Source organism: Triturus cristatus, chromosome 5_2, assembly GCF_964204655.1.
Source record: "Triturus cristatus chromosome 5_2, aTriCri1.1, whole genome shotgun sequence".
Lineage (NCBI taxonomy): Eukaryota > Metazoa > Chordata > Amphibia > Caudata > Salamandridae > Triturus > Triturus cristatus.
In genome coordinates this window covers 775,512,532-775,540,032 of record NC_140588.1, presented here as the reverse complement: position 1 = coordinate 775,540,032, position 27,501 = coordinate 775,512,532, and the positions used below count along the sequence as shown (strand labels likewise).

The 27,501-nt window shown below is 44.6% G+C and overlaps 1 protein-coding gene across 3 annotated transcripts in view; it reads right to left on the bottom strand.

Annotated features, from left to right (window-relative positions):
* The window catches only part of DOCK11 (dedicator of cytokinesis 11), a 1,169,031-nt gene that overhangs the window by 514,958 nt on the left and 626,572 nt on the right, over positions 1–27,501 (bottom strand). For all 3 annotated transcript variants that reach the window (XM_085607886.1, XM_085607887.1, XM_085607888.1), the window contains 2 exons: positions 20,650–20,828; positions 3,303–3,419 (listed from right to left, as the gene is read on the bottom strand). In XM_085607886.1, the coding sequence (XP_085464012.1) occupies positions 3,303–3,419; positions 20,650–20,828 (296 nt within the window). The remainder of the gene's footprint in view (positions 1–3,302; positions 3,420–20,649; positions 20,829–27,501) is intronic.

Here is a 27,501-nt window from a genome sequence, read left to right as displayed (position 1 = left end):
TGAGCCTGTCGGAACCGAGTCGGATTCCTCTGCCAGTTTGGACTCCGTCCTTCGTCATTGTAATATGGTGGTCAGAGTTCAAACCTACGATGTCGGTCGGAAAGCCTCCGAGGAGCAGTCGGAGGCTTTCCGACCAAGATCGAAATCAGGCCCTTAGCTTTAAACACTGCGGGCCCGATTCACAGAACTAACTTAAGACAAAATCCTAAACTTACTACCATTTTGGTATTCACAGAAGGCACTTACTCATTTTGGTATTCATAGAAGGCACTTACTCATTTCGGTATTCACAGAAGTTAGGAGTCCTAACTTTAGGACTCCTAAATGCCTTCTGTGAATACCGAAAGTCTTAAAATTAGGATTTTTCTCAGTTTAGTAGTAGTATAGTTAGGACTCCTAACTTTAGGACTCCTAAATGCCTTCTGTGAATACCGAAAGTCTTAAAATTAGGATTTTTCTCAATTTAGTAGTCCCAAATTTAGGAGTCCTAACATTAGGACTCCTAAATGCCTTCTGTGAATACCGAAAGTCTTAAAATTAGGATTTTTCTCAGTTTAGTAGTAGTATAGTTAGGACTCCTAACTTTAGGACTCCTAAATGCCCTCTGTGAATACCGAAAGTCTTAAAATTAGGATTTTTCTCAATTTAGTAGTCCTAAATTTAGGACTCCTAAATGCCTTCTGTGAATACCGAAAGCCTTAAAATTAGGATTTTTCTCAGTTTAGTAGTTGTAAAGTTAGGAGTCCTAACCTTAGGACTCCTAAACTGAGAAAAATCCTAATTTTATGGCTTTCGGTATTCACAGAAGGCATTTAGGAGTCCTAAAGTTAGGAGTCCTAAACTTAGGACTACTAAATTGAGAAAAATCCTAATTTTAAGACTTTCGGTATTCACAGAAGGCATTTAGGAGTCGTAAAGTTAGGAGTCCTAACTATACTACTACTAAACTGAGAAAAATCCTAACTTTAAGACTTTTGGTATTCACAGAAGGCATTTAGGAGTCCTAAAGTTAGGACTCCTAACTTCTGTGAATACCGAAATGAGTAAGTGCCTTCTGTGAATACCAAAATGAGTAAGTGCCTTCTGTGAATACCAAAATGAGTAAGTGCCTTCTGTGAATACCAAAATGGTAGTAAGTTTAGGATTTTGTCTTAAGTTAGTTCTGTGAATCGGGCCCTGCAGGTTCAGTATGAAGGAAAAGTCCAGACCAATCAATCGATCAGGGGTTTGTAAAGTGCACTACTCACCCATTTGGGTCTCAAGGAGCTGGGGGAGGGGGTGTGTGTGAGGCTCCATTGGGGTCATCTGAAGAGCCAGGTCTTGAGGTCTTTCCTGAGCTGGAGCAGTGTAGGGCTTTGCGGAAGGTAGAGGGGGATGCTGTTCCAACCTTGGCTGTGAGGGAGGAGAAGGACTTTCCACCCGCTCTGTCCCTATAGAAGTGTGGGACGGTGGCCTGGGATAGGTCGGCTGAACTGAGGTTTCTCTTGGGGGCGTGGAAGAAGAGGTGGTTGTTGAGATATTGAGGTCCGATGTTGTGGAGGACCTTGTATCTGTGCTTGAGCAGCTTGAATGTTATTCGTCTTTCGACAGGGTGCCAGTGGAGATTGTGGAGGTGTTTGGGTGATGTGGTTGTGCAGGGGGATGTCAAGGAATAGACTGGCTGCGGAGTTTTAGATGATCTGGAGCTTGCAGAGGAGTTTTTTGTTGATTCAGGCATAGAGGGCGTTGCCGTAGTCCGGCCTGCTGGTGATCAGAGTGTGTGTGACCATTTTTCTGGATTTGGAGGAGATCCATTTGAATGTTTTACGTAGTATGCAGAGGGTGTTGAAGCAGGCAGAGGAGAAAATGTTGATCTGATGGTTCATAGTCAGCGATGAATCCAATATGATGCTGAGGTTGCGTGCATGGTCTGTGGGTGGGTGGGTTTCCAAGGGCAGGGGGCCACCAGGTGTCATCCCAAGCTGACAACTGATGACTTCAAAAACATGTCTATAATAAATGCCTTTTAAAAACCAAATTTCGCCCTCAACATTTTTTATGGTTCATGACTCAAAATGTTATGTGTGCCTACACTGGCCAATGGGTCATTTCACAATTTATAAAAACTGTCCTCTCCTGTCTTTTTCTTTGTCATTTTGTCTGCCACCCTAGGAAGAGCAGGTAAAATACCTAGAACAGGGAAAAATATACGAGTGAAACCAAGTGAAGTAGATTGTACCATGTGTTGTGTTCTAGTTACAATTCCTGACATATTTACATCCTGAATCTTTTAGAGCAGCGCACGGTAAAGATCACATCGAAAACAGAGGCTCTGAGTGAAAGAATAATAGGGTGGGGTTCAAAAGTGCCTCCTTGGTACTTCTTGGCACGAGGCCCAGCCCCGTTCACGGCCCGTCACCTCCTCACACTGTGAGATTGTTCTTCAAGTTGGCAGGTATGCCATGGTCGTCATGTTGTTTTGACCCTATATCATTTGAGGGCCATCATCAAGAATAACAACGTATATATGATGCAAGCTGGATGCTGGATCCTGAGGACTGTAGAGTGCCGCTGGCATAGCCTTTGCAAAAGGACACAGACCAGCCGTAACCTAAACAGGTAAGAGCAGTGCGGCACTGAGGCCGGGTTGGGGGGGATTTGATAGATGACCATGAGGGAAAATTAAATAAATAACTAATTTTACCTCATCGTAGTCTGTTGAAATTCCCCCCACCAGCCCCACCGCTCTTACAGGCACGGGCCGCGGCTGACACAGACACATGTTTATAATTAAAGTCATGGTACCAAACTAAATCACACCCGCCACATTAGTTGCATTTCTTTTTTTCCTGATGCTAGCCATCAGGACAAACTATCTGGCACTACGCCCACAGGGGAACACCCTGAAATCCCCATCCCTATGACATCCCACTTAGTGTGCTCACCCAGAGATGAGACTCTACAAGGACCTTCCTATTTAGCTCAAGGAACTGCTGCATTTCAGTGATCCTCAAATCTTTCAAGAATCCTTGTCAACTTATTACAGAGCTCCTCTAACACAGGACTCTCTTGAGCACTTATAGTCAATTGAGTTCTTGGATGCCCTTTAACAATGCTCATATGAGAACAGAAAAACAAATTCAAGGAATGTGCACGGATCCGGGGGCACAGAAACCTCCAGGTGCAGATTTCAAGCTTTTTTATTTTACATTTTTATGAATAAGACCTCTTGAGAGTAAACACTAACAAAAATATCCATTCAAAGCTAGAGCAATCTGACAACTGCACGGACACAGACATATATACTTGTATTTGCTACTCACAGAGGGGGACATGGCTGAGCAATGATACAGAACGTCCTTCCCAGCTAACCGTGACACATTTTCTAGCAACAATCCGAGTAAGGGCAAGTAGAGTTGGGCTATTTTAGCCTGTTGGTTCTGAAAGAAAACGGACAGTCACATGTAGCACGTTAGCACAGGCAGTGATTCATTCCAAACACATTATTAATCTAGGATACAAATTAAGTAAATTACAAATGGCAATTAAGAGATTAGCCATTTTCAAAAGTTATTATGATAGCTGTTGTTAAGTTCAATTTCCAAATTAGTTTGATATCTCTTATCTCCCTTATCCTAACACGTATATTTTCAAGTATTCAAAATACATGTTCCTGCAAATGACACGTTACATATTATCCAACAGTTCTTCATTCCTTGCTATGCATTTTAAACATGTTTTTGCATGTTTAGCAAGTTTTAAATGTGAAGCACAGTTTCACGTTTACAGTAAGTGTATCAAGATACAACAGGAATTCACTCTAAAAGCCTGAATTGGTGCCTTCACAAAAAAAATGCTTTCTTAGCATTAACCAACTTAAACCTAATCTCTCTTCTCTTTTCAATACCAATATATCGGGCCCTCGTGACTGATTTTGATGTCAACACACAGTTAGATTGTGGTAGTGCACTATACTGTGGTCTGCCCAAGAACCTATTTATTAAACTTCAAAGGGCTCATAATACTGCGATACGTGTTATATATGGTCTCAGAAGCAAAGCATATTTAGAAGGCACATCAATTATTACATTGTCTCCCGGTCAATTATTACGTAACATTCAAAATACTGCTCATTGACTACAAAGGAATGGGGTTATTAATCTGGGAGTGAAATGCCCCCAACAATTTAGCAAATCCACTATGGTTATGTCAAAACAAAGTTCAGAGAGCATCTCTGCTCAACCCCTTGCAGCTATGGCACAAGCAGCAGGCAATCTATCCAGAAAAGTGTGTTAATTTCAAGCACTACTAACAATTTTAAAGTATAGAACACAACACTAAAAATATTTTGAACACCTTTGGATAAAGAATCGGATATATGAATTTTTAAAGTTGCAAGAAAAGATATGCCAAGAAAATTTAACTTTGGACTTAGTCTCTGAAATGGAAGTCACCTTCTTTCAAAGGAGCAAGCTCAAAGGCTGTGGCCAGAGATGGCCTTCGAAGTTGAATAGGTCATTGTTGAGCTCCTGCTGAAGCTGTTGGTCTTTACGTAAAGGAGTGTGATTCAATAAAGGCCAACTCTATGGGGAGGGATCAATATCGTAATGCAACATCTATGTAAAACCCCATGTGGCCATCAATACACACCCATTTATATAACAGAGCGTACACTTGAATCTAGTGTGTTCGAGTTTTTATCTTGTTTCTTGTTTTATTTGTTTCTTTTCTAAATATCTCATTTTATGACCATCTCTTTGTTTTCGGTACACATAATAATACAGATATGCACAACCAACAATACAAATGACAAAAAATCAACACAAGTACCAACAATACATGAAAAAGAAAATATATAGTTATTAAAGCGGTGTTTTAAGAAATACAGAGCTGCTTTATGTCAGTGAGTTTATACAAAGTTCAAAATTAACTCACTACATTCAATGTATTACCCCTATTCTCACATGGGGATGAAGGTACATTCCTATAATCACTTCTCTACCCGAACCAGACACCTTACTTTTGTTTAGGTCCTAAATAGAGTTTTCAATGCCCAGCTGTTGGTCTTGGCATCAAAAGCTCAGAGTGGGATAAATCTGGATTTCGTAGCCGCTAAGGCCAATTTGAGTATTGGCTAGATATGCTGACTCAACCTGGTCGAAGGTTCAACCTTTGGGCTTAGGGTCCGAAGTACATAAAGCGAACACAAAAAGTGATTGTGAACCGTCTGCCAACTTTTTGCGGACACTGTTTTAGGGAACCAACCTATGTACTATTAGGTTGTTCGGAAAATCACCATTCATGGGAGTACGCAGAATAGTATGCCTAATTTGTATACTTTAATGGAACTACTTACAAATCAGTCACAACCTTTTTTGATTAATCATTTATAGGTTCATGGTTGGCAACAATAATTGCAGTCGCAAATCATTGACACACCATACCAAATCGGAATTTGTAAGGAATACTCCTGTCACATTCCTTCCAAATTACAATTGGCATGACTCTCAAAACCCATATTACGAATGTAAAAAACATTTCATACTCGTAAAATTGGTTTCATGTATAACAGTGATTTTGCAATTCACAGGGATTGTGAATTCAAATTCCTTTAGTAGATCTGTCCCTAGGTCACTTTTTTGGAAGTCAGAATCCATCCACGTACACGGCTCCATGAGATTGGACCTCTACTGTGAGGTCCTGCAAAGTCAATTTTCAGTATGGCAGAAAGCTCTGAGCAGGCCAACCTGGTATTCTTGCCTGCCTTGGGAGCGACTTCATTGAACATGTCCCAACACATTGACCCTTTCAAACTGCATAAAAGATCCACCTGGTAATTTCTGCAATCACTAGTTCAACAGGGCAAGCTTCAAGGCAATGTGTCACTTCCGGGCATTTAAACTGCAGCCTAGTCAGAATGCCGTAGGGCTCCTGGCAGACATATATTTACATTTTTTTCAGGTATGTGTGTTGTGTAAATACACTCTGCATTCCACATGTCATTTAATTTCAGTATACCAGAGCTGCCTTGCGCGTACAAGATAGTTAAATAGACCAATTAGCGGAAATCTATTTTACGGCCCGAGTGCAGGCACAGTAGCACGGAGTTAAAGTGTCCCAGTGCAAAGACTCCTAATGCCAATGTTGAGAGAAGAATGTCCAATGCATGATACACAGTACTGTTCCCTTGCCCTGAGTTCCCCACTGTGAGTATCTGATAGCCTGGGGTTTGCTGTTTTGGCAATAGCCTCATGATTGTTTAAAGTGTATGTGGAGGCCTAACATGTCCCTTTACATGAGCAAGGTCCTGGACCTGTCCTGCAACCTGGAGGGAGACAACATACATGTCCGCATTTACTTGCAGTGAACTGGTGTATCTGCCATGGGTTTAGCATGCAGAGTGCTGTTGGCACTGTACTGTGTTTTGTGAATCCATAACTGTGGCTAGACCTTTTGATTTGTGTTTCTGAATTGAAGACCTACTGGCCGGATTGTGTAAAGTTTCAATTGTATGTGCTATCCTAGAGTACAGTGCTAACATCATAAATGTATGTCATCCAAGCCTGTATACATGGCCTGTGGGTACATGCATCATGGATATGAGTGGGTCAGAGTCATGGAGGCATCTGATTTCCATTTTGGAAGCCCCTGGCCTATTCCTGTACACAACATTGAGGTGAGGTTGTTTTCCCAGATATTGGAATTGTATTGTTGACATTGCTGAAGCAGAAGGGGGAGACCCAGACACTGATGTACAGAGAGAGGTAATTAGGCTCCTTTAGAAATTTCAACTAGGTGTTTTGCTGAGAGATGATGCTGATTCGTCTTCATGTAGCAGTGCCATTAACTGGATGGTGGGAGTTGTACAAAGCTGTCACTGTGGTTTGCAGTACAATTTGAAGGTATCTGAAAAGATTTCCTAAGGAGCTTGTTTGTAAGAAGCTTTCAAAGAGCCCAGAGAACTGGGCTGTGTTCCAATAAACAGTTTTGGGCCTGTCCTCGATGTGGGGAAGAGAGGGCACACATACTTCATATGTTTTGGGCATGCTCGGGACTGCATGGGTTTTGGGAAGGAGTCTTGTGTTCGGTGGAGGAAACTATTGAGCGAGAGGTCCCACATACCCCGGGTCACTGTTTATTAGAATGGTTCCCCTCACATCTAAAACTAAAGTCACAAGCAAATTCCAAGACCTGGCAAGTGTCCTTGCTAAACGTGAGCTTGCAAGGAAGTGGAAGACACCGGGGGGGTCCGCGCCTACATATATGGAGGAGAAAGATGATGAAGTGGGCAGGATGCGAGGGTCGAAAATTGTTGAGAGAAATTAGGAGGGGGATAGGGAACATAGATGTGGCACGAACCTGGGAAGCTCTGGTAGATGGCTTGTCCAATCCCACTCCAAGCGTGCCCAGGAGATTCAGATAGGTTGCTGCTGTTGTGTTTGGGCCGGTGGGCAATGACAGCACTAGTCCAGTTATCGCCAGAGTTGTTGTTCCAGTTTCGATGGCCAGCCCTGGCAGTGTTCAGTCTATGATGGTGTGGGGTGGGAATGCAAAACTTGGTAAAGCTATGGCCCATCGAGGTTTCTGGTGTGTGCATGCTGTCCAGGAGGTGACCTGTGGAGTGTGTGGGTCCATTCGCACATTCAGTGAGGCTGAGGTTTCTGAAATCTTCTAATAGTGCTGTTGAGTTCGGGCCGGTGGAGGTAGACGTCTCTGAGGAGCATGAAGTTAGGCATATTGTGTAGGAAAAAAGCAGGTATTCAACATATGAGTAACACACAGTATAGTGCACCCAGCACTGCACATACAGTGCAAAGTCTGGTCTGTTTCCCTACCTTCATCATTCATTAGAATGTGGTGAACGTACCATTTACCATATTACAAGTGCATTACAGTCAATGCACTGCACATAACAAAGAAAGGGACATACTCCACATTTTGACAGAGTACCCGGTGTGCCAAACTCTAAGGTCCTTAGTTTCTCTAGAGGTACTCTTTTGGGATTTTAGGAGAATCTACCCTAGGATTGTTACCCCTGTGTTACCTTGTAGTTATATTCACAGTATCTGACAAATAAACTCAGCGCCAATCTCAGACACCCCTTGGCTGAAAAAAGTTGGATTTAGGGCTGCAAGTGTGCAAAAAGTGCATGAATGACATCTTCTTGAGCCTCAGTTAGCTGTAATGCTCGTGAATCCCACTCACGTATCCATAATACCCTGTCAACTTCAAACTTTACCCAAAAGGCCAAAATCATGCATTTTCTTCACATGTCTGTGATGTAAATTTCCAGAATCTGTAGGGATCCACAAAAATCCTCCTACCCATTGTCCCCATACTTTTCCCATTAAAAACGTTACCACACACCTGTGACTTAATCTTGCGCCTGTGACACAAAAGGCTCCAAAATGCAACATGACGATAACATGGAGTGTTGCATTGTCCCTGGTTTGAATAGTTCCTGTTGCGGGCACTAAGCCTGGCCACACAAGTGAGGTAGCAGTTTTATCGGGACAAGTTTGGGAACACTGGGTGGAGCTGCATAGGTTCTGGAAGTTTCCATCACAGAAATGTGTGGAAAATGTACAATTTTAAGCAAAGTTTGAGAATTGCAGCGTACTGTGGGTAAGAAAACATTTATGGATCCATGCAAGGAATGGGTGTCTGGTTTCAAAAAATGTCTGGGCTTGGTAGATTTCCCTGGGTGTTGGCTGAGCATTGGCCCACATACCTCAGCAACCCCAATCGACAAATCAAATATTTTTTTACAGAAAATGTTGAAGTCTCCACTTTGCATTTTGGGGTCTGCTGCGTCACTGGAGCTTGGTCGAGCCACACAAGTGGGCTAACATTTTTATAAGGAGAAGTGTGGTAACAATAGATAGTAGGAATTTTGTGGAGCTGCACAGATTGCAGGAGTTTCCTTCACTGAAATACGAGAAAAATATGTGACTTTAAGCAAAGTTTCAAGCTTGCAGGGCTTTTTGGGATAGAAAGAGAAGAGGGTCAATGCAAGTTACGCCACCCTTGACTCTCCTGGACTCCATGGGGTTTGGTAGATTTTTCTGGGTGCACCAACTCCAGGGTCAAATCCACAGCTACCAACATTGCAAAAAAAAGGATTAGTTCAAGTGGAAAAATGCGATCTGTACAAGTTGCGTTTTGGGGCCTTGCCTCTCATAGGTGCTGAGCACACCCATTCAAGTGTGGTAGAGATTTTATCGGGATAAGTGTGGAAATGCAAGGTGGCAGAACATTTGTTGTCCCCCACAGATTCTGGAACACACTCTCACAGAAATGAGGGGAAAATGCATATTTTTGTCGAAGTTTGCAGTTTGAAGGGCATTGTGGGTAAGAAAACATGATGGGATCCATACAAGACACACTACAGTAGATTCCTCTGGGTTTCTAGGTTCTAGAAATGCCTTGGTTTGATAGTTTTCCCTGGGTGGTGACCATACTGGCCCAAATACCTCAGTTACCCCCATTGACAAGTCAAACAATTTTTTTACGGGAAATGTTGATGTCTCCAGTTTGTGGCCTTTTGTGTTGCTTACTATTAATATGATTATTATTACTATTTTATTGTGTTTTAATTATTTTATGATTTGTTGGGTGTTTTAATATTATTAGAGTATTAGAATATTAGAGTTTGTTAAAAGTTTTAAAAATTATTCAATATGTATATATGGGCTCATGATACCCAAATGCAGGTCCACCTAGAAAGCAATCCTTCATCTAGCCACTCTTTTCAACTAGCTATGGAATTTACCTGGAATTAGACTGACATCTAAGAGCAGAAACGTTTAGATATTTATTGTCAATTGAAATCATGACTTATGCCTTGATTCTTACTGGCCGTCAGAATTGGGCTTTCTCCCACTTCCGCCTTCTGGTATAAAAAGCAGGAGAGCGAAAATTGACAACAAGCTTACAATGTCAACCTAAGTACTGCAACCATCTCATCTTCCAATTTCCTCATGACGATAATAAGAAATATACTATCATTCTTAAATAAAGATTCCAAAATATAGCCTGCCTCTGCCCTCATCGGATCTGATTTAGACAATACTAACTCCAGCTATCTTTGGTTATCCTGCTACTTACTAAATAAGCTGCAAGCCATTCAGAATGGAGACATACGCCTGACACTGCAGGCTCCAGGATTTGCTCATGCCCACATACTTCTATCCCAACTCTTCTGGTTTCCCACTAAACAACATATTCAGTACAATACACTATGTATCATACACATATCAGTACTTGGCTAGGCCCCCAAATTTGTTTCGTGTTGCATTGCAAGACACTGTTCTGTTCGTTAAGTCTTTATATCGATTAAAATAATCATAAAAGACAGTTCATACAAAAAAGCTAAAGAGGGACTTTTTGGATAAAAACACAATGCCATATAAAGAATCAAAACAAAATGTCAAATCAGTAATTAGTACAATATATATATCAAATAAAAATAATCAGCAACCGAGAACCACTATAAAACCATGTAAATACAAAAATACAGTGTAAAACCAGTTGATCATATAGCTAAAAATTAATTAATTAGTAATGCCGTACTGGAGTTATATCACATTGTTATGGCTACAGCTAGGCCTGCGTTTCTCCTAGTTTTTTGCAGCGAATAAACCATGCCCATCTCAGGAATTTCGCCATAGCTACAACTATGGGAGTGTCAGTAGATGTCCGCAAAATCCTTAATGCCACCATGGCCGATCTAGTACCCATGTTCGTACAAATTGGTTTGAGCCATTTAAGCCTAGGGGATTTATAAGCCAGGCACGGCAACAGAAAATGGGATAGGGATTCCAACGAAGCTGGGCAGACAGGACAATGCTCAGACCCATTCGACCGCCATTTAGAAGTAAAGGCGTTGACTGGGAGAGAGCCAACCCTTTACTGATGGTATCGTTTTCTGTCCACCGGTCTAGAAATAATATCCCAGTATGCTTCAAACACAAAATCCTGTTTATGCATCAGATAGTCCGAGGATAGGGTGGGCGTAATGGAAGAAAACAAATATTTGTTCTTGACCATATCCCAATAGGCGGCCTTGAGTTCCCTTTTAGACGGAAATGGATTTTCATCGGGGTGCGTCCACAGGCCACTCATCCCCATCTCACACAGGGAGTTTTTTACATCCTGTAACCATTTGATCTTCCCCGTACAGCCAACCGCCCTGAAATCCATGAGGGATTTCGCATATTGGGAAAGCTCAGGGGTAACCCAAAGTCGTCGCCAAAACGCTATTGGTCTAAAACGAGCTAAATCCTCGATTCGAAGGCAACCCAGATCCAAAAAAAGGGGCAATAGTGGAGTGGATTGCGGGAGACTCGTAATAGCTCTGAAAAATTTATTCTGGGCTTGTGCCAAGGAGGAAATGTTCTCGAAACCCCATAGTTCCGCTCCATATAGAATAGAGGTAATAACCTTGGTATTATATAGCTTTAAAACAGGGGCTATAGGCTTGTTAAATGAAAGCGTGTGTTCTTTAACAAGGGCTCCTGCCAGCTGAGCATGTTTCAAAGCTAAAAGATCAATGTGTGGTTTCCAGCTAAGTTTCTTACCCAGAGTAATCCCCAGGTATGCAAATGCTTCTGTCTGTTCCTTAGGGGCATTGTTCATAAATACTGTGCTTTGAATGGTCTTATGATGGTGAAAGACCATAAACTTGGTCTTGTCCACATTAACCACAAGCCCATGGTCGCGGCTGAACTCCTCGAACCTGGACAATGCAGCCTGCAGTCCCTTCTGTGTCTTAGATAGGATCAGGGTATCGTCTGCGAACATGAGCAATGGCATCCTAAGCCCCCCCAAGCTAGGGGCATCTGTGTGGTATGTGTGGTATTGGACCACACTGTTGATAAACAGGGAGAACAGTGTCGGCGCCAGGACGCATCCTTGGCGCACACCCTTTAGGACAGGGAAACTAGCTGTGATCTCGCCCTTTGAGCCCCACCGCACCTGGGCGTAGTTCAAATTATGCAACTTAATTATAAAGGCTAATAGCTCCTGAGGCATCCCTACTTCCAAAAAGGCGTGCCACATTTTATTACGTTACAACAAACAAATGATGGACGGAATGCTGACAATGCAGACATTCTCCCCCAGTCAAGAGATCTGGGTTAAATCCATCGTTCTTTTGCCCACTACACCACCCCAGTTTAGACATGGCCATATGCAAATCAGTCTTGACCCTGTGCCTCATGGGAACAGTCCAGCCCGAACTGCCAAGCCATGTCTTCCCTGGACCGGAATCAAGCATCCTAGGACCGGTTTCTGGCTATCAGCCATCATCAGCCAGGATAGCTTGACTCCAGTGGCGTAGTGAGCACGGGTCCCACGTCTGGGAATACCCATCCCACTTAGGGCGAAAAGCGTTACAACAAACAAATGATGGACGGAATGCTGACATTGCAGACATTCTCCCCCAGTCAAGAGATCTGGGTTAAATCCATCGTTCTTTTGCCCACTACACCACCCCAGTTTAGACATGGCCATATGCAAATCAGTCTTGACCCTGTGCCTCATGGGAACAGTCCAGCCCGAACTGCCAAGCCATGTCTTCCCTGGACCGGAATCAAGCATCCTAGGACCGGTTTCTGGCTATCAGCCATCATCAGCCAGGATAGCTTGACTCCAGTGGCGTAGTGAGCACGGGTCCCACGTCTGGGAATACCCATCCCACTTAGGGCGAAAAGCGTTACAACAAACAAATGATGGACGGAATGCTGACAATGCAGACATTCTCCCCCAGTCAAGAGATCTGGGTTAAATCCATCGTCCAATCCCCAAAAAAAAACGATGGATTTAGGCCCAGATCTCTGTACTGGGGTGAATGTATGACATTGTTCTGCATTCTGTCCATCAATTGTTGTTTTTGCATTTGTCACCCCGAGTGGGAAGGGTATGCTCAGACGTGAGTCCCTTGCTCTCCATGCCACTGGAATCAAGCTATCCTGGCTGACGAGGGCTGAAAGCCCGAAACCGGTCCTAGGATGCTTGTTTCCAGTCCAGGGAGGACCTGGCTTGGCAGTTCGGGCTGGACTGTTCCCATGGGGCACAGGGTCAAGACTGATTTGCATATGGCTGGGTTCAAACTGGAATGGCATGGTGAGCAAAAAAACGATGGATTTAGGCCCAGATCTCTGTACTGGGGTGAATGTATGACATTGTTCTGCATTCTGTCCATCAATTGTTGTTTTTGCATTTGTCACCCCGAGTGGGAAGGGTATGCTCAGACGTGAGTCCCTTGCTCTCCATGCCACTGGAATCAAGCTATCCTGGCTGACGAGGGCTGAAAGCCCGAAACCGGTCCTAGGATGCTTGTTTCCAGTCCAGGGAGGACCTGGCTTGGCAGTTCGGGCTGGACTGTTCCCATGGGGCACAGGGTCAAGACTGATTTACATATGGCTGGGTTCAAACTGGAATGGCATGGTGAGCAAAAAAACGATGGATTTAGGCCCAGATCTCTGTACTGGGGTGAATGTATGACATTGTTCTGCATTCTGTCCATCAATTGTTGTTTTTGCATTTGTCACCCCGAGTGGGAAGGGTATGCTCAGACGTGAGTCCCTTGCTCTCCATGCCACTGGAATCAAGCTATCCTGGCTGACGAGGGCTGAAAGCCCGAAACCGGTCCTAGGATGCTTGTTTCCAGTCCAGGGAGGACCTGGCTTGGCAGTTCGGGCTGGACTGTTCCCATGGGGCACAGGGTCAAGACTGATTTGCATATGGCTGGGTTCAAACTGGAATGGCATGGTGAGCAAAAAAACGATGGATTTAGGCCCAGATCTCTGTACTGGGGTGAATGTATGACATTGTTCTGCATTCTGTCCATCAATTGTTGTTTTTGCATTTGTCACCCCGAGTGGGAAGGGTATGCTCAGACGTGAGTCCCTTGCTCTCCATGCCACTGGAATCAAGCTATCCTGGCTGACGAGGGCTGAAAGCCCGAAACCGGTCCTAGGATGCTTGTTTCCAGTCCAGGGAGGACCTGGCTTGGCAGTTCGGGCTGGACTGTTCCCATGGGGCACAGGGTCAAGACTGATTTGCATATGGCTGGGTTCAAACTGGAATGGCATGGTGAGCAAAAAAACGATGGATTTAGGCCCAGATCTCTGTACTGGGGTGAATGTATGACATTGTTCTGCATTCTGTCCATCAATTGTTGTTTTTACATTTTATTACGTGGCACCAAATCAAAAAGCAGACTCAAGATCAATAAAGGCTGCGTATAGGGACCCTCCTCCTATAATGACTACCTTCCATTAAATCATAATAAACCTAAAAACCTGGTCAATGGTGCTGGTAAAATGGTGAAAGCCTGCCTGCAAAGGTGACAAAATCTCATTCCCCTCAATCCACACTTGGATTCTACTAAGGACCAATCTGGCGATTATTTTCTGCATAGAGTCAATAAGGCTAATCGGCCTGTAATTGTCAGGAGATGAGCGATCACCCATTTTAAATATCGGTAATATAATGGCTCCAGACCAGGTATCGGGGAGAGGTGCACCACAGTGGAGGAGTGTGGCTCAATGGTTAGAGCGGCAGACCCTGAAGCAGAGTTCTGGCCAGGAACCAGGGTTCGATTCCCGCCTCGGCGGGGCTCGGGCTCAATTTCCTCGGACCTGTCTATTCTCGCCTCGGTGCCTATTCTAATCACGGGCCCCACGCTGCAACTCTGGGCAATAGCTTGCTTAGCCTCCACACCGGCCCCAACAGCGCTAAGGATGCCTGGCTTCACCCTGGGGGTGCCCAGGAGTGGACACTTCACAGGGAAAGCCAGGAGGGGTTCCACAGTGGTATGAGTATCAGTGCCAGGAAACCGCAAAGGCGACACTGCAAGGTGGCCGTCTGGTGACAGTGCGCTCTATAAGTACCTTGACATTTGACATTTACATTTACTGGCTATGGCATTGGCTATAATTGTTATGTATTTGTCCCAATTCCCTTTGTCATACTGGAACAAGTCAGCCGGTATACAGTCCGGACCAGGAGCACTCCCTTTGGGCAACAGAGAGAGGACCTTCTCAACCTCGAGGTTGTCAAACAGTAAGGTGTTAGACGTTAAACCTGGTAGTGGATAAGTATCAACAGTATTTACAATGGAGAATTGGGCTTTAAAAAACTCAACCCACGAGTCTAGCACTACATGGTTCACCGGTATGTGTGGTGTCCCACTACTGCCCCACTTGACTAACTGCCAAAATGTAGTCATGTCTCTCTCGAGACTAGCATCAAGTAGGTCGAGCCGGTGTTTTTCGTCCCAATCCTTCTTAGCTGCTTTTTGAACTGCTTTATACCTGGACCTAGCCAATCTTACCTTGCCCATATTTTTAGATCTAATAGCTTTTGTTAGCTCCCGATATGACTCTCTACAAAGCTTATTATACCAGGTAGCCATCTTGACGCTTGAATTACTTTTCCTAGAGTTACAATTGATAAAAAATGGTTTTAGACTAGTGAATAGCACCCTATGTATGATCAGAGCAATACGGTACATGACCTCCTGAGAGTGACAACTATTAAGAATAGCAACCGAATGGCCAACCATAGACTTCATCTCTTCAAGATCCCCCTCTCTTTCGATAAGCCTGGCCCATCTAACTCTTCTTTCATCATTTGTGACAGCGGCTTCCACTAAGTTGTGTGCCTCAGTCATATTAGGATTGACTATTAAGCTTGGTGCCAATAAAGATAGTATTAGTGGGTCATGATCACTTTCGGCCCGCTCAACGACCGTCATATCATATAAGTGTACCCAAAAATCGACACTAACAAGGATGTAATCTATCCTGCTTGATCTTAGGCCGTTGTTATAAGTATGTGCACCCATCCAATCTGACTGGGTCCTTCCATTTGCTGCCCTTACTCTCTTCTCCAGACACATCCCCTTGAGCTGCAGAGCAGCTTCAGTCCATTTTTTAATTGGTCTGAGATCTAAGGAGGGGATCTTCCATTGGGAGTCCTCTTCGGAGGTTAGATTACCATCCTCAAAACCAAGGGGTTCAAAACAACAATTAAAATCCCCCGCTATGATCAAATAGTGCCCTACTTTCCAACTGTCCAGAAACCCATCAAGGATTTCAACAGTCTCAGATCGCCTGCCCCCCGGCTGACCTCTTGCATAGATGTTGATTAGCAGAATATCCCTATCATGACCCGAGCATAAACAAAGGGCCAAGATATCCGGTCTGTCAATATATACTTCCTTAACAGTGTAGCTCGCTTGTTGTCTCACCCAGCATGTTAGACCGCCCAAAGGCCTCCCCTTAAGCCCCCCTAGTGCTGGTTTAGAAAATTTAAGAAACCCAGGGTGGTGGACTTGGTCCATGGCCCATGTCTCCTGAAATGCCCAAATATCATGCTGATAGATGAAAGTTAACCAGTCACTGGATTTAGTTTTGGGCAAATGCCCCGCGATGTTCCAAGAGCCCAATGAAATCCCCACAACCCCGGCTGCCTGTATAGACCGTAATACAGGCCTATCAAAAAGATCTCTGGTTTGGGAACCTTGTTCGAATCCCCCGTACCACTCAATTGGGCTTGCTGTAATTATTACAGGCCCCCCATCGCAGCCGAGTCAGTCATTACTATAAAGGGCATCGAATCGATTACTCACGGGGACGAAGTGTTCAGACTACCCGTGTGTTTGAAGAGTCCCTCTCGTATTGGCACCACTACGTTCAGTGATGGATTGATAGAAGAAACCCCATGATAATACAGAAATGGAATCCCTTACAGCGCGATTCCATGCCCTTGACAAGATGTATTGAACCAAGCTAGGTGATCTAAAACTCAAGACCACACAATCCCCCCTAAACATTTTCTGGAACTTCCCCACCCAAGGAACTCTGCGCACCATTTTGAATTCTGTAAACAGGGCTGTTTTTAGCCCAGTTCTTATACTAAGAAAGTGTGGGGCCTTATTGCGTAAGGTAGACCAATGTTCCCTTGCCTGAGGTCCAAGCTCCGGGACATTCCCCAAAACAACAGTATAAGGGGTGGCCTCCGGTGGTAGGTGTAGAGAGGTTGGGGGTGGAGTGTCTCTGCTAACGATTGATGGAATGATTGCAAACTACCTAATCTCTGAGCCTGAGGGGCTGGGGGGACACCATGTGGACCAGGACCACCTACAGTTGGGGGGTTTGATTGATTATTAGCCAGGGCTTCAATAGGAAGATTAGGTATAGTATTTACAAGCCACTCACTTTGCTGACACCCCCCCAGTCGGTTGTGGTCCACCTGCCTATCACCTGGTTGGACATTATGGCCTGATAATATGGTGTGGTTGGATGGGGAAATTCTAAGGAGCCCTTGCTCTATTTTAGTAAGTCTGTCTTCAATTGAAGCCAGTTTCAGCAACACGGGGTCAATTAGAGAAGAAATTTTCTGCAGTAGCTCTTTGCTCTGATCTTACTTCCTGCAGTATTCTGGGTCAGGAATATTGTCAACAATGGAACAATTACTAGGGAGTTTCTGGCGCACCCCAGCCCCCTAGGAGCCTTCCGAATTATACCCCCTGTCTGATAAGATTGTGTTTTAACTAGGGAACGGGCTTTCTTTTTCTTTGGTGGCGGTTCTCCCCCTAAACTCACCACCCCCAGCTTAGATTGTTTAGCTTTTCGACCCTTAGTGGTAACAGGAGAGGCTATATAAGAATTATCTGGACTAACTGGGGTGGGATCAGGGGGCACCGATGAGACGGGAGAAGCATCCCTCAACAAGCCTATAGGAGCAACTATAGGGGCGTTAGTTTGGGTGGGCATAATGGGAGGGGCAGGGTTACCTGGGCCTTAATGATGGTAGGGGTTCTAACGATAACCTATGCTCCGTAAGTTGGATCTCGTGCATGAGCGCGGATTCGGCCCTAGTTAGGAACGCATCAAGGGTTCCAACTACTCCGCCCCCTACACCCGATTTTCGTTTCCCCAAAAGACTAACCCCAACTGGGGGCATGATAACCCAGTAATAAAACAAGACTGCCCCCCCCAATAAGATACCTAATATAGGTGGGGTAGCTCTGCTCAGCCTCCTCCGAGCTACCACCAAGCAGCCTCCCACACCGCAATGGAAGAGGCAGTGCTTTGGCGCAGTTAACACACCTCCTCCTCGCTTGCGTCAGCTGAAATAGTCAAGGGACACTCTGGGGGTTTAAGTCCTATCCCAGGGTGTCAGCACCAATGACGATAAGTTGGTACCGGCCTTTGAACCCTGGGACCTCGTCCCACCAGAGCTGTTGCAGCAGCGGTACAAAGGGTCACACCTCGCTGGGTCAATAGAGCTGTGCACCATCCACAAGTCTCTTGACACACCAATCGGGACAGTAGCAACAAGACCAATTGTCAGCTGGAATCAACATATAGAGAGCACTACTCCATCCACGTGGGGAAATCACCCCTGCCAGCAGGGAGCCTATAGCAGCACCTAGCCACAAAACTACAGTGACTAGTCGCCCGATCGTAGGCTCACCTCAAGTGCCGCTGGATGCAAACCAAAAGCCCTGGCACGGCCCAGCCCAGCCTCTTCCGCGCGGTGATGGGCCACCCTTGGCCCGGGCTTCGGCCCGCGCGCGTCCTGCGCCGCTCTGTGGGCTCGCGCTTTTAGCGCTGCAGGCAGGCAGCTCCTCCCTCCTGGAGAAAGCGCTGGGAGCACAGGTTGCTGTTGGGACAGGTAGTTCCCACCGAAGGTAAAAGTTTTTGGCGTCCCGCGCCGCGCTGTGGGCTTGCGCTTTTAGCGCTGCAGGCAGGCAGCTCCTCCCTCCTGGAGAAAGCGCTGGAAGCACAGGTTGCTGTTGGGACAAGTAGTCCCCACCGAAGGTAGAGGTTTTTGGCGTCCACTTATGGACAGAATGCACGCATCCACCCTTTAAAGACTTCCACGCGTGACCACCTCAGTTAATTAATTTAAACTCCCCACTGGATCTCATGCGGTCCATTGCCAGTCACAAGAACTTCTCGGCATCATACTGGCTCCTGCCGGGCGCCCTCTCTCCCCTACCTAACATACAAGCTGCCGAGCCACAAAGGAAATGCCGGCAGAAATCTCAGGCACCCACCTTCTCGGACCTACAGAGCAGCAGCGGGGGTAGGAGCCCCCTTAGTCTCCTTCCAGAACTTTCCTGCACGCCCCAGGTCAGGGGGGCTACAAAGGCACGGGCGCTCCTTTCACTGGGGGCAGAGTTCATTCCCGCCCATGCTCCATTAATCCCGGCGCTCCGGTGTCCCTGCTGCTGGATGGCGGTCACCGAAGCTCTGCTTTCGGTGCAGCGAGCCCCGCTCCTTAAACTGTACAAGCTCGGAAAGACTTCTGACGTGATCTGCCTGACTCCGGTGGGTCCCCAGGCACACTGGACCCGTCTCTCTCTCTGGATAACCGGCAGGACACTGCTGTAGTCGCAAGTAGCCCACCAGGGGACAAGGCTGTATCACCAAACCAGTGACAATGGCGGCTCCAGGCACTAGGAATTGTGCGGTCTGCGGTCTATGGGTAGCGGATGGTCCAGAGCCCCCTGGGCGTCCTCAGGCAGCAATGTCGACCGCTTGCTCACTTGCCCAACTGTTCGCCGCTCACGCACACTCACGCTCTCGCTCACGCTCTCGCTCTCGCTCGCTCTCAATCGTTTTTGCAAGACACACTCCTGGCTGAGCTTTGCACTCAGCTTCATCCAACTTATTGGTTATTTCTAAATACCATAAGGATTGAACTGAATGTCATAATTCTAGAGTTACTTGGTCAGACTTTGACAATCCCTCTCAGTTGATCTACTCCAAATAGATGTAATCAGTACTTTTAGGCATAATCTTAGAACATGACTATTCTGTCAACGGTTTGGGTGTATCTAGATTTTCACTTTGTTCTCTTTCTGACATTTGCAAAGAAACCTATGGTGAATGTGCACTTTATAAATAACTTTAACATAACATAAGGGCCTGTAGATTACATTGCTATGAAGGAACATAGTTTTCTTTAGAGTATGTGGTAATCTTGAGCATGTCACTCCCTGCATGCACATTGTAGCGCAGGGAGAGTTCTATAATTTGTCATCTTGAATAGAGAACGAAGTGATGGCCACTGTTTTTAATATATTTTTTACAGAAAGGAATGACTGTGATGTTGATCAAGAGCATACGGTTTTTGCCTGACAGTATGTTGGGCGTTTACTCCATAGGAAGCCTGGCTCTACGCAATGTAATGCATTGTTTGTAATGCACAGTAATTTGCAAGCAGGCCGACTGGCAACTGGTAGCCTGTTGATGGTCTTCAAGATAGACAGGTTATATGTGGTTGTGTATATTTAGGTGTATGAATTGTCTTTCGGTTTTTTGAGGCTTCTAATAGTTGATATTGTCTGTAATATAACCATAGGTTCAATGCCTATGTACTTATATGTTACCTTACATGTCTTCACTAAACACCCATCAATAAACCCTGACCATGAAGCCTTCATCGAACAGGAGTACAAGGCTGCTTAAGCCCTGGAATTAATTTAAAACAAGAGTACTGCAGCACAAATACTTTCTGAGATCCAAACACGAAAATTGCTGGCTTGGCCGGTGCATTTTAGGTTCTCAATATGTTTTAACCCACCACATTTTGATGCATTGTGATAATTCAATTTAAAAAATACACCAGTCTGTTGAAAGAGCTTACCTTATGTTGATACCTGTTGTCGAATGCATGTTTTATTAAAAGATGTTTTAAAGTTGACATCGCAGTGTATCGAACATCATGACTGTCCAGAAGAGCTAAGGCTGTTTCCCTTAGTAACAGACCAACCAAGAAGTGGTTTTTGCAGTAGTCATCTGATAAGCTGTATTCGAGGTTCACATCTGTGTTGGAGATACACGGGAAGTCAAAGTTTGTTCAGAATGACCACTGTATAACATCTGAAGCTGAGCTTCTGTACCTGCACATCAACATGTTCACAAAGGCATGCTGAACACGTGCACATTTGACATGGCTGCTGTTTATTTCAATCGCATTTTCATAATATTTTTTAATAATATTTGAAAACGTCTGGTTAGTAAAGCTTGCGATTTGACAAACACAGCAGGCATTTTGCTAAAACGTGGCTTTTAAAAGCAACAAATAGCTGCAGATGTGGTAGCCTCATTCCTGAAGGTTAAAAGGGCATCTGCTGGAGTCAGGGCAGTGAGAAACACTGGGAAATCATATTGGTGATTATACATTTTCAGTGTCATTTGGATTTAAATTTGCTAAACGCTTCCACCAAGGTCAAATTCAGAAAACAATGCATGCAACCTATTTACCAGTAAGTATACAGTGCATTTGTTTTAATAACAGCTTTACATACAGACCTACCTTTCCTGTGTGTGGAATGTATGTACAGTGTATTTAGGGTATCTAGGTTTATTGGGTGTGAAATTACGGATACATGCACTTATTTGCATATAGTGTACCGTGGCACATAATTACATCTACCAGTAAAGTATGGAGAGATTTACATACCGTCTCCTATAACAGCGTTCGCAAAACGATTATGTATCAGCCAGCAAACATGATGCGACGAACTTTACCTACATGCTGTACTTATGTTCACACAGATAAGAAGCAGCAGTATACATGTAAATGTACTAAGTATCATACAACACCTATTAGCCATTTTGAATGTGGGGGGATGCCAGGAGTCACAGGAACTGAAGCCTCGGGTGGGTCATGAACTCATTCCCTCCCTCAACGGAGGTATTAAATGTGGTAATAACATTTCCAACGTGATAATAAATGTGTGAATGAAGGTTTATAAGCGCCTTCATTTCCTATAATGTGTGTTAATTAAACCATGTTTACTATATTATGACATAAATATCTATGTATATACCTAAAGATAGATAACAAAAATTATTGCACAATTCAATAAAATCATTGCAATTCATACAAAAGAGCTTAAAAGCAATTTCCATTCTCTGTTAAAAAAGGAGTTCAACCACCGCCACCACTCATGCCGCTTCTGAGCGTGGGGGTGCATGCAGGGGGGGCCACATGTAGTGCCCCACTGGAATTGCACTCCCATTACTGCACGGTGTTGAGGAACGTGTTGCAGGCGTTGTCACAGCAGTATGTTGTTAAGGATCTTCTATAAGCCCTACACAGCTGCCACAGTGAGACCGCCGAAGCACCGCCTGCCCAAAATTACACTCGTAAACCAGCAGGTGGGTGCACAATGTGCTTGGTGATCCTTCTGTAAGCACAGAAGTGGCAGGCTAACAGTAGAACCGCCAAACTCATAATAAGGCCCCAAGTGGTTTGCCCAGACTCACGGGATCTTGAGTCAATGCTGAAACTCAAACCTGGGTCCCCAGCTCCAAGGTCGGCAGCTCTGACCATTACACCACACCCTCTCCTACTGAGCGTGCACAACAACCACGGCTACCACTTGGCAAAGTTTACAGCCTTTACTGCAACCCAGGTGCAGTAAAGGTTTAGAGATAACCAGCAGGCAGATGGCTGTAACTATGGCTGCCAGCATTCTGCCAGAAGAGGCCATTCATTGCCTTTTGTGATCGGAAGTAGTGGAGGCCCACCAAAGCATAGATACATCCCTAACTTTGATGGGAAAGAAAGCAGCGGCAGCTCCTTTGCTGGAGCATCACCTCACCAAAAACTAAATGAAAGGGAAGAAAAACGATACTCGTTTTATTTCTACTTTCCTGCCAAGTTGTGGGGACGGGGCCTGGGGGGTGACGGCACTGAGGGGAGTGGCAGTGCACTCCCTTCACTGCGATTGATGGTTTGGTCGCCGTCTCAGGCCGGCCAAACTATCATGCGCAGTGAACCTCTCTCCAAACCCTGGTTGGAGAGAGCAGGCAACGGCTCCCAGTCTGTCCTGGAGCGCTAATCAAGGGCGCTCAGCTAATCCAGGAGATGCTCTCATGTGGCCTCTACTGAACGTACGCTCCTTCTGGTGCAGCCAAGACCTCTTGTTGTGGAATAAAATATACATATGGCTTCTGGTCAACCTCCTTTAAACTATTTTGAGACATTTTAGATCAGCATAGAGGAGTATTTTTGCTCTGACCGTCATGCTATTGATTTTACGTGTAATGATTGCTTGTAATGATTGATTTCAATCCACTGAGTGAAGTACCTTGTTTTCAGGAACAGTAGCAGCTGACAGGAGCTGCTTGGTGAATGAAAAAGCCATCTGAAATCAACACATTCTGAGTGATAAACAATGACCTGAAATCTGATTAAAACAAGTATTTAAATGATTGTAACCTTAGTGATATTTTTCAATAAAATAATTTTGGTGCCATTTTTTTTTAAGATCTGAGATTCATTTTAGTGCATTAACGTACATCTGTAGATGATACCTGAAGTGGGTATTTTGTTTTTCTCTTATTTTTTTAAAAACTTTATTTTTTATCTTTCTACAGTTCAATAACATTACGACTGACAGATGGGAAAATAAGTCATCAGTACAAGGTGTATAATCAACATTAGGTATGGAGGTACAGCAATGGTTGGTGAATCTCGCAGCAGGGTTACTCAAGAGAAATCGTTCATATATATCAGCAGTGACAATCCGACTAATACATAGGACCATTCTATTAAAAGGTCTATTCGCAAACAGAGGGCGGGAAAGCGATTCTTATAAGCCAGAACCAGCCCTCGCATGAGATAATGCAAGGGCTCCCTGTTCTACATCCAAATCGAGCTTGTAATACTTCAACCGGGTATTTTGTTTTTCATGTGGTCATGGGATTTGTGTTGCTTTTAGTATTTGAGATATTATACTACTTTGCCTCATGACATACCTCCGCTCTCTGCCTTTCCATGTTTTGGATTTTTTCAATGAACAATATAAAGTGAAGACATAGGTTAGCCCCCTTTAGGTATTGGTTGCTTTGGGCCCGCCCTTTAAAAATATTGCTTGCCCGTAATTCCCTGTGAAAGGGAAGGTTTTCATGTAGGCAGGGGTAAATTCTGCAGAGACAGCATGGGCCGCTGTAGCAGTGACTCATGATACCCTGTGGAACAGGCGATTGTTAGGTAGGCAGAAGTTAATTGAATGCATTAGACAAAAAGGTGCAGGGGTTTCAGGCCAATATCAGTAAAATATACCAATCCATTGCAGAATGCTCAAAACGCTAATTTCAAGGTAGGTAAAGCAGCAATCCATTCTATTTGTGTGGAGTTGTAATCAGTTGACTGCAGAGTGCACCCTAAAAATGACCTGATTCACGTCTTTATGAAAATTCTTTATTTCTTGATTGTTTATTTATATTTTTATATCACCAATACATGTTATTCATATTATATGTAATCACAAAAATATTGTCTGCAATAAATATTGTGGCCTAAATATAATTTACAAAAATATAGTTAATCGAGTGGACTTTCTATTACTAATATCATATATTTGTAAGGAAAATGCTACTTACCAGTATGCAACTGTTCTTGGCACGTAGAGCTGTAGATCCACACACTTAAGCATAGATTGCCATCTGGTGTTGGGACCAGATGTTTGCACTTTGTTGTTGTCCTGGAAAGTCTTTGGAAGTCACAGGATAGGTGGCTCCTCCTTTGGACAATAGTGTGAATGGGCATCGACTCCATCGTCAGATTGTTTTTTCGCCAAGAAGGGAAATGATGGAGTTTTGTAAGAAACAGAAAAGATGTCCATGTATGTCGTATCAAAATAAGATAATACTGGAACAGATAAAGGTAGCCGGGGAGGTGGGTGGGCGTGTGTGGATCAACAGCTCTACATGCCAAGAACAGATGCATACTGGTAAGTAGCTTTTTCCGTTCGAGGCATATGAGCTGTAGATCACACACTTATGCATAGATTGCATAGCAGTACTCCTCCTTAGCGGCGACCACCAGTGTCTGTTGCGGTAGTTTGAAATAGCGTTTTAAGTTCAGCTTGGCTCACAGTAGCTTGTTGTTTTGCCTGCACACATACACAATAGTGTTTTGTGAATGTGTGCGGTGTAGACCATGTAGCTGCTTTGCAGATATCATCTAGGGGAATGTTCCCTAAAAATGCCATTGAAGCCCCTATTTTTCAAGTAGAGTGGGCTTTAGGGGGAATAGATAGTGTTCGTTTTGCTTTGTGGTAGCAAATTTGTATACATTTGACAATCCACCTTGCGATCCCAGATTTTGATATGGGATTGCCTTTATGTGGTGGTGAGAAGGATACAAAAAGTTGTTTTGTTTTACGAAAAGGTTTTGTCCTGTCAATATAATAAAGGAGTGCTCTTTTTACGTCTAGAGTATGAAGAGCTCTTTCTGTGACTGTTTGTGGTTGCGAGAAGAATACTGGCAATTCAACAGACTGAGATGAAAAAGAGAGTTAACTTTAGGAATGAATTTGGGATTTGTTCTGAGAACCACTTTGTTATGATGGAGTTGTAAAAAGGGTTCTTGAATAGTTAGTGCTTTTAGCTCGCTGACTCTTCTAAGAGAAGTAATGGCCACAAGAAATTGTAGCTCGCATTTATGCAGAGGTTCAAATGGAGGGCCCATTAGTCTTGTGAGGACAATATTTAAATTCCACACTGGTGAAGGTGGTACCCTAGGAGGAATGATTCTTTTAAGGTCTTCCATAAATGCTTTAATGGCAGTTACCCTGAATAATGACAAGTGTTGTCTATTTTGTAAGTAAGCTGCTATGGCAGCGAGGTGTAACCTAATAGATGTGTATGCTAGATTACACCTTTGAAGATGTAGTAGGTAACATATGATGTGTTGAATAGACACATCTAAAGGATTGATGTTGTTGTTATTACAGTATATTACAAATCTTTTCCACTTGGCTGCATAGCAGGCTCTAGTGGTGGGGCGTCTAGCCTCTTTGATAACATTCATGCAATCAAGGGGGTAGGTTAAGGTAACCAAATTCTAAGACTTCAGGAGCCAGATCGCTAGGTTGAGCTGTGCTGGGTCCGGGTGTCTGATCTCTCCACGGTTCTGTGTTAAGAGGTGTGCGGAGAGGTGTAGTTTGTGGTGTGGGTTCCAGCAGTGTTGTGTACCATGGCTGTCTGGCCCATGTTGGAGCAACTAGGATGAGTGTCAGTGAGTGCTGCTGCAGTTTGCGCACCACTAATGGAATGAGTGGGAGAGGCGGAAAAGCGCAGGCAAATTTGTCTGACCAATTCATCCATATCGCATTGTCTTTGGACAATGGGTGTGGATATCTGGCGGCGAAGCTTGGGCATTTTGTGTTGTAATGTGTGGTGAAGAGATCTATCTCTGGCTGCCCCCACATTTGGAAATATGGTTGAAGAACTTGTGGGTGAAGATCCCACTCGTGAATCTGTTGTGTCTGACAACTTAACAGATCCGCTATGCTGTTTTGGACTCCTGGAACGTGTTGGGGTAGAAGAAAAATGTTTTGAGGAATAGCCCACCTCGATATGCTCTGTGCTAATTGACAGAGCTGTAGGGAGTGTGTCCCGCCTTCTCTTTGTATATAGAACATTGCTGTCATATTGTCGGTACGGACTAGGACAGCTTTGCCTGATATTTGTTTCTGGAATAATTTTAATGCCAGAAAAACTGCTAGTAACTCCAGGTGATTGATGTGGAGTAATTTTTGCTTAGGTGTCCATTTGCCTTGCATGGTATGATGTAAGAGATGTGCTCCCCAGCCGGTGAGCGATGCGTCTGCTGTTAGTACAATCTGTGGAACCGGCTCTATGTACAGGCATGTCCATTGTACTCTTCTTGGAGCTGAGAGTTAGTTGACCTGTTTTTGGGACTTTAAGTGTTTTTTGCGTTGTATCTGGTCGAAAAAGCTCTTCTTGTGGAGGTTGGTCTTTTGGTGCCGATTTTTTCGGTTCCGAAGGTTTGTGTGGCGTCGAATCTGGAGTCGATTTATGCTGTTTAGGCTTGGAAACGTGAGATTTTTTGGTTTCTGAAGGAGCCTGTGGAACCGGTTGTTTTTTTCGGTTCCGAGGGTTTTTTCGGTTCCATAGGTTGAGAACCTGTACTTTTCGGAAGTGGCTTTTTACTCGGTTCCGATGACTTTTTTTGAGTCGAGGGGTCGGTACCAGTAGGTTTCGGTGCCGAGTGCGGCGATGTGGAGCCCGTGGTCGACACAGAGGTGGAAGACAGTTTCTTTTTGGGTGTCGGGATTGGGTTTCAACACCAAAGACAGGCTGACTCGATCCTGAGTGGCCTGAAGGCTTATGTGTTGACTTCTTTGTCGGGCCCGAAGGCGGAATGTGGGAAGTCTTGTCCCGGTGTGCACCTAGGCCCAATGGTGAAGGTGTTACCGAAGCCTTTTTCGGGGGTGGGGAGAGGGGGTCGGGGTCGACGTCACTACTTACGACCCGCTGCCCTGGGGTGATATCCACGATGTCGGAGTCGTTGACTTCGGAGGTGCTGACGAGGCCTTCTTCGACCTGTTCCTGCTCTGGTACATCGACGCCCTCCTGGAAGATGTCATCGGGAATGGATGTTGACGATCGAGCCATGCTTCTTCGATCTCGACGATCCCGGATAGTTTTCTTGAAGCGGAAAGAGGCACAGGCC